Raw genomic sequence first — 7,194 nt, 5'->3', positions numbered from 1 at the left:
TTGGCTTAGGAGCCATGTAGATACTGAGGGTCAAAGTTTCATTGGTAGTGGGTGCTTTCTAGCCATCCATCTACCTAGTAAGCAAGCTAAACATGTAGCTAGCCTTTTACTTTCTTCAAAAACCATCGACCAAGGTAAGGCATGTATGGAATGATGGTTGTATAGTGAATAACTAGCTACTTTACTAGCTTAGTGTGGCTAGTTTGACAATTTTATGGAGATACTAGGGGGTTCTATGGTTTAGGTAGCTAGTTGACCAATTAGCTACTTTACAATTTACCTTTGTAGGTACTTGGGTTACTACAGTAGCCATGTACATGAATTATTAAATTTTGTTATAGCTTACCCGACATTTGCTTATATAATTAGTTAGCTAGGTACCAAATCTTGTTACTTTAGAATCCATCTAAATAGTATATTATAGTTTGCTAAGTCTACCTACCTAGTTAGGTAACTATATGTTAAACAATCTAGCTACTTTGACCATCTTAAAAAAAGTAATATAGTTTGAGGGTGCTAGTTGGGGCAAACTAATCAACTACTTGGCCTCTTAGCTATGTAGCTAGTTTGGCTACTTATCTAGCCTTGTCAACGATTTAGGGATACTATGGTGGGTTGGCTAGCGAGTTTCTTAGCTACGTGGAGAGCTAGAAATCCATCTAGAGAGCATGGTATAGTAAGGCATAACTAACTAGAATCTAGAGAACTAGTTAGAAAATCTTCCTTATTCAATAGCCATCTTAGTGTTTCCCTCTAGTTTGGTGTAGCTAGCTAGCAAGCAAACTTAGCTATGTTGATGGTTTGACTTTCATAGTAGCCTTGCAGACAGTTCTATATAATAAGGTATAGCTTCCACATTAAAACATCCTTTGAGACCAAGATACGCTTTGTTTGCGGATACAACCTGTAACCTAGCTATCGTCTAAGCTACATAGGTAGTTCAAATAATTTAGTGGCCTTGTGGATGATTTTATAAGGTACAGTGTGGCCAACATCATAGTGAGATTCTTCATTAGAAGCAACAAAATGTATTGCTTATGCTATGTTGGAGAGTTGTAATATAGTGATTCCAATTTTATAGCAGGACATTGTTTTTTTTTTTTTTTTGGGAAAAACAGCTTCGAATTAGAAAAAAAGAAAAAGGACAAGGACCCTAAGGTAGGATAGGATCAATCCTAGCTCCAAAAGGGAGAGCCCAAAGGAAGGATTAAGAAGGGGGGAAGAGAGAAAGATATCTGGAGATGACATACAATCTGATTGGTTCATAAAAGACTAGCAGGGTTTTTCTCCATAGCAGGACATTGTTGCTGTGAGGATTCATCGTTCATAATTGTGTAATGGGCTAATTATCCCATTAGCAGCAAGAAATATATGCACATTTAAAATGTAAGATTTTATTCACTGCAGATTTTCTTGATGAGCTGATATTCGCTGGCATAGTTTTACGAAGTACCAAGGATGCGCTAATTGGCCACAAGTCTAGCAAGGGCCTCTACCAACGGGTCGCGCAAGTTGCGCTCTCTCTCTCTCTCTCTCTCTCTCTCGCGCGCGCGCGGCCGGCTATCCTCTGAAGCCCAGTTCAGGGCTGACTGTAGGTAGAGATTAGAAGAGGACATGGCAGCGCCTGTATGAGCACGTCAGCACACGTTTCAAGGTCAAAGTGGACGTGGGGCTACTATCGGATATTGAACCAGCCAGCGTTGACTTCCCGTTCCCTTTAAAAAGGCCTTCTCACATCATGATCCATTAACCCTAATCATCGATTACAAGTTTAGAATGGCTGCCAAAGCCAGCTTGTCGTTCTTGCTACTTCTAGGCCTCATCCTTGTGGCCTCCTATACGTCCCACTGTGTACCTCTCTCTCTCTCTCTCTCTCTCTCTCTCTGTGTCTCCACTATCCCCCCCCCCCCCCCCCCCCTCTTCCCTCTTGTGTGTCTTTAGCTAGAAAATCATGCTCACACTTGGTAGATAGTCCACCATAGCTTCCGAATAGCAACACCTGGCTATTTCATTCACACCTTCTCCCTTCCATACTTAAATACTAAATGCACACACCACACCCACAATAAAGAAATCCTTAACATTTTTATATGATGCTTTTACAAATTGACATTTTCGGCTAATTGACCATTGATTGTAGGAGGCAAAAGCTAATGGGCATGATGGTCCACACCATTTTGTGCTTGTACATGGACTGGGGCACGGGGCTTGGTGTTGGTACAAGATTACAACTCTTCTTCAACAGGCTGGTCATCATGTCACCAGTGTTGACCTTACCTCAAATGGTATTGACAAAGTTGTTGCTGACACAGTTACCTCCCTTCCCCAATACCTCCAACCATTAACAGAATTCTTGGCAAACACTAATGACACGGTTCGTATTTTTTCTCTTGTACACAAATTATGCTATTAGCCTTGCATTGAAATTGTGTTCAAGTATTGTTGCCCAAGGTAGTTACCCATCGAGAGCTCCATGTATCGTGTGCATTCAAGGGTTTACATATACATGCTACATTTACACTATCGGTGTATTAAGAAAACCCCCACCCCCTCTAATGTATACATAAAAGTAATACATTGGAGAAGTATAAATAATCTTCTCCGGTTAACTCAAGTGATATGGTACATGTTGTAAAAAGTGACGGTCCCAAGATTTGTTGCTACGTATCAACCCAGGGTTGTCAGTTATCAAAATCTCCCTATATCACATGCGTTCAAGAGGTTATTAGTAATACCTCAATATGCATACTACATTTACACTATGGGTCTATTTAAAAAACCCACTCCCCTTTAATGTACACATAAAAGCATACATTTTGATTAATAATCCTCTCTAGTTAACTCATCTGATATGATATACATTGGAAAGAGACACCGCCTTGGATGTATCAGAACAAGAAGAAATACTATGTTCGAAATTTGGTTTAAAACAACAATGACGTAGTTATGTTTTGACCATCTTTAGTCATTGCTCAACCCAATTCATCTCATGCTCAAGCATGGGAAGTGTTTTTGCACTTTAGTGAAAGAATTTTCTATAAAGCTCAAAACCTATGACATGATAACATGGTCCTTCATTGAAGATGTCATGAAGTCATTAGGCTTTGGGCCACGGATGTGCCGCCTGACCAGCACCCTTGGTGTTGATAGCTGATTGGAGCTCCTTTTTAATGAGAGAATAGTGGGTTCTTTTGAGCTCCAAAGATGAATTCAACATGGCTACCAGGCTTGCCCCCCCCAATGTTTGCCATTGGATCCCATCCTCTGGTTACACTGCTTGAAGATAGTGGTGCTAAAGGGGAAATTCAAAGGTTGGCTCTGCCTAACAACAACCAACTTTTGGCAAAGCTTTTTATAGAGGAATCCTTGATTTTCCTTAAGGCGTGCCCCATGGTTATCAGGAAGGCCCTGAAAATTGTGAAAACGTTGGCATTAGCCTCAGGGTTGAAGTGTAGTATTGAAAAATCAAGTTCGATCTCTTTCTCCAAGAACGACTATTTTGATCTGTCTATGTGGACGGGGGAGATAGTGTCAAAAGGGAAGATATTCTAACACTTGAGAGCCTCTCTCACAAGCAAAGACTCTTATGGGTTATGGATAAAGTAAGGAAAAATATGTGAAGGTGGGAGTATGTACTTCTTCCCTTTCTGAGGAGAGTGAAGGTAATCAAGTCTTTTATGCTTCCCTATATGGCTTTTAATGGTCCATGGTCCGTTGCTTAAGCTAGCTAAATGCAACTGGAAAGAGTTCTTGAAACCTGTAAGGAAATTTTTATGGAAAAAAAATGCTAAAGATGCAATGTCCTGGAAGTGGGCTAAATGGGAGACAGTTGCGAGACATGTGGAACAAGGTGGTCTCGGTATTCTTAACCATAGCACTCATATGGAGGCCCCATGTGCCAAGTTTATGGTAGAACTCACAAAGCAAGCCCAATCTCGGGATATTATGGCCAAGAATATGATGGAAAGGTCCAGAGTATACTTGGGAGGAGACCGACGGGAAGGGCTTGAGGTGCACGACAAGCTGCTAGCCCCTTAATGGGCCATCCTAACTTGGGGGCATGACAAGCAAACTCACTTGGAAATGCAACATAGCAGCGGAGTCCTTGGAATGGGGAGAATTATCAAGGTACTTCCACAATTCTATATCTCACTGGTCTCCTTGACTCTCCAAGACCCGAGGCATCCTTCTGATCCCTTTTGGGAGGGAAGTCGCCAGAAAGCTCAATAACAAGGGCATTAGACATGTAGGCCAACTTTGGGGTCCTAAGATTTTTTTTTTTTTTTTTGCGCAATTGTAGAAATATCAACAACATGATACATCAAGATGGTATGCTATTATACTTGATTAATCTGAAACTTCACCACACACTTCAGTAGATATTTGAAATCACTTGCTAGTAAAAATGATCACCTCGAAATGAAAATGAATAGAGCATTCGCCTTCTCATAAAGCATTGTCACAGATGAATATTTGAAGTATTTCTACTAACAATATCTTATAGTGTGTTTTCCTTACATTTGTGATGTCAATAAGTTGTTCAAGTTTGTTTAATTTTTTGGTGAGAATATAATACGTTCTCAAGCTTTCGTCTTTGATGAAGCAAAGAATCATACCACATATCAAGAACGAATTGTTTTTTTGAGAGAAATTTTTGGGTATTCAAAATCCACATTCATCATTCTTTTCCTCGTGAAAGTAGAATTTGTAACCTCCAGAATGGTTTTTTGCAACCTCCCTTGTCATAATTTGCATTTACTGGTGAAGGAGTCCAAATGTCCATATATAATTTAGGTCAAAGGAGATAGCAAAGCAGGGGTTAATTTCATTTTTATGCTGACCCAAAAAAGGCACTTAAACGTTTGGCTAATGTGAAAAGCTAGTGTATTTTTATTCAAAAAGTGAAATTTGGGAATTTTTTGTAATTTAGCAGCTACATATTTAAAGACAAGATTTATTGGCTCAAGCATGTTTCACACCATGTGTTTTCATTTCAAAATTTGCATTTCCTGAAGAACATGTATGTGCAGGTTATTTTGGTGGGCCATAGCTTAGGTGGAAGCAGCATCTCATATGCCATGGAGCTATTCTCTGAGAAGATAGAAAAGGCAATCTTTCTAGCTGCTCTCATGCCTAGCAACAACCAAACCTTTGTTCCTGCAGATGTCTTGCAGGTCTCTCTCTCTCTCTCTCTCTCTCTCATATATTCATATATATATATATATATATATATATATATATATATATATATATATATATATATATATATATATATATATATATATATATATATATATATATATATATATATATATATATCACACACACACACACACACACACACACACACACACCACTCACAAAATGTATTGCATGCTTGTTGGTATTTTTTTTTTGACAAACTTGTTTTTAGATGACTTGAAGGCCTTGGGAGTTTTATTTTCACAAGGGGTTGCCATCCAAAACTTTGCAAATGGGCCCTCCTTTCCTCCTACCTCCATTTCCATCAATCTTGGAAGTGCTAAAGAGTACTTTTATACCAAGAGCCCCTTAGAGGTAACATCTATTATTCTAATTCTTCTTCTTCATGTGTGTGTGTGTGTGTACTGGCTAAAAGGCTCATCTAGTATATCCTCATATAAATAAATATAGATTTTATTCATAAAAATGCATCAAACTAACAAAATATTACGATGCAAAGGCCTGATATTAGGCATATTACTAGAAATCATAATCTTAAAAATAGTAACAAGAAGGGAAATTTTTATTCTTTCATACATTTTTTTGAATGTTTTATTATAAATGCAAAAAACAAGAAAACTTTGCATTCTTTTAGGACCCTAGCTAGTATTAACATATATTTTTAAAACAATGTTATGATATATAATGCTCACTTTAGAACCATGTATATGACATTTCAAAAGATATAATATTCTATCTATAACTAGTATAGCCTGCGGCTTCGCCGCCTCTCTCTCTCTCTCTCTCTCTCTCTCTCTCTCTCTCTCTCTCTCTCTCTCTCTCTCTCTCTCTCTCTCTCTCTCTCTCTCTCTCTCTCTCTCTCTCTCTCTCTCTCTCTGTGTGTGTGTGTTTCCCGGACACTGCAGACGACACTATCGTATTAATCTGCTGTTGACGCGTGTCAGGGGGGGGGGAACCGGAATTCCTTCCCCCTTTATCTATAAGTATAGATGCTCACTTTGAAACCATTATATAATATTTCAAAAGCGATTACTCTAATTTGTTGGCGTTAACAAAAATGAGTCATCATTATAACCAATTTAGATTAACTATATTATGAGTAAAAAAGGGGACAGATTTAGAGAATTAATATCAAATTAACAATCAAATGAAATGTTCTATAAATGGGTTAAATAAACTCTACAAGGAAAAAAGACTATGAAGCCAATGCAAAAACATGACTTTTTTTCACGGGACATTTGTTGCATGTTCATAGGATGTGAATTTGGCACTGACTTTGCTCAACCCAACTCCCTTCGCTCCTCTGCTAGAGGTTTTGACTCTTACTCCTGCGAAGTATGGTAGCATTCCCCGATTCTACATCAAAACACCTCTCGATAACGTTATTGTACCCGCTCTCCAAGCAAGCTTCATTCAACAAAATCCACCCTCTCAAGAGTTTACAATTCAACAAAGCGACCATTCCCCCTTCTTCTCAAAGCACGTGATTTTGGCAAATCTTCTCTTGTCTCTAGCTTAGCACATGAGCTATAAATGCAAGAGGAGAATATAAGTCATCTACATTTAAAAGATGCTTGATTCTAAACTGATATCAAGTATGTTCCATGAAACGTTATTTATACCTGATTCTTATACCGTTTGTGTCTTTGGTCATAAAAATGTTTCATTTATCACTTATCTTTTTCTATTTGATGCAAACCTTCAATCTACTATGCACACAAGCAGTGGTATGACCATAGTCATCATGCAAACAATGGTTTGTGGAATTGGGAGTTAGAGGTGCTCTCTCTCTCTCTCTCTCTCTCTCTCTGTGTGTGTGTGTGTGATGGATGGAAGTGCATGGAGAGGCCTTTGGTCTCTATGATTTCTCAAATGCTTAGGGCCAAAGCATCTATACCGCATGAGATTATCCGTGCAGAGCTCGCTGCTCCCCCACTGGAAGTCATCGATGCACTCACCAGATTCGTTTCTTTCATACACAGTATCAGGGAT

General features: G+C 38.8%; 1 protein-coding gene across 1 annotated transcript; it reads left to right on the top strand.

Moving 5' to 3' along the window:
- Positions 1 to 1,754: 1,754 nt before the first annotated feature.
- On the top strand, positions 1,755 to 6,828 carry LOC147460959 (putative methylesterase 11, chloroplastic). The gene is made up of 5 exons (XM_086499954.1): positions 1,755 to 1,851; positions 2,141 to 2,374; positions 5,031 to 5,174; positions 5,425 to 5,556; positions 6,458 to 6,828. The coding sequence occupies exons 1-5, from the start codon at positions 1,777 to 1,779 to the stop codon at positions 6,719 to 6,721; spliced, it is 849 nt and encodes a 282-aa protein (XP_086356080.1). The 5' UTR covers positions 1,755 to 1,776; the 3' UTR covers positions 6,722 to 6,828.
- The last annotated feature ends 366 nt before the right edge of the window (positions 6,829 to 7,194 follow it).

Source organism: Adiantum capillus-veneris, chromosome 3 (assembly GCF_014529385.1).
Source record: "Adiantum capillus-veneris isolate H3 chromosome 3, ASM1452938v2, whole genome shotgun sequence".
Lineage (NCBI taxonomy): Eukaryota > Viridiplantae > Streptophyta > Polypodiopsida > Polypodiales > Pteridaceae > Adiantum > Adiantum capillus-veneris.
This window is presented reverse-complemented; position numbering and strand designations above follow the sequence as displayed.

Bases quoted from the DNA above. Each gene is read 5' to 3' on its own strand.
- LOC147460959 (XM_086499954.1), top strand. From the start codon at position 1,777: ATGGCTGCCAAAGCCAGCTTGTCGTTCTTGCTACTTCTAGGCCTCATC. The intron at 2,375-5,030 runs GTTCGTATTTTT...ATGTATGTGCAG, and splicing joins TGGCAAACACTAATGACACG to GTTATTTTGGTGGGCCATAG. The intron at 5,175-5,424 runs GTCTCTCTCTCT...GATGACTTGAAG, and splicing joins TTCCTGCAGATGTCTTGCAG to GCCTTGGGAGTTTTATTTTC.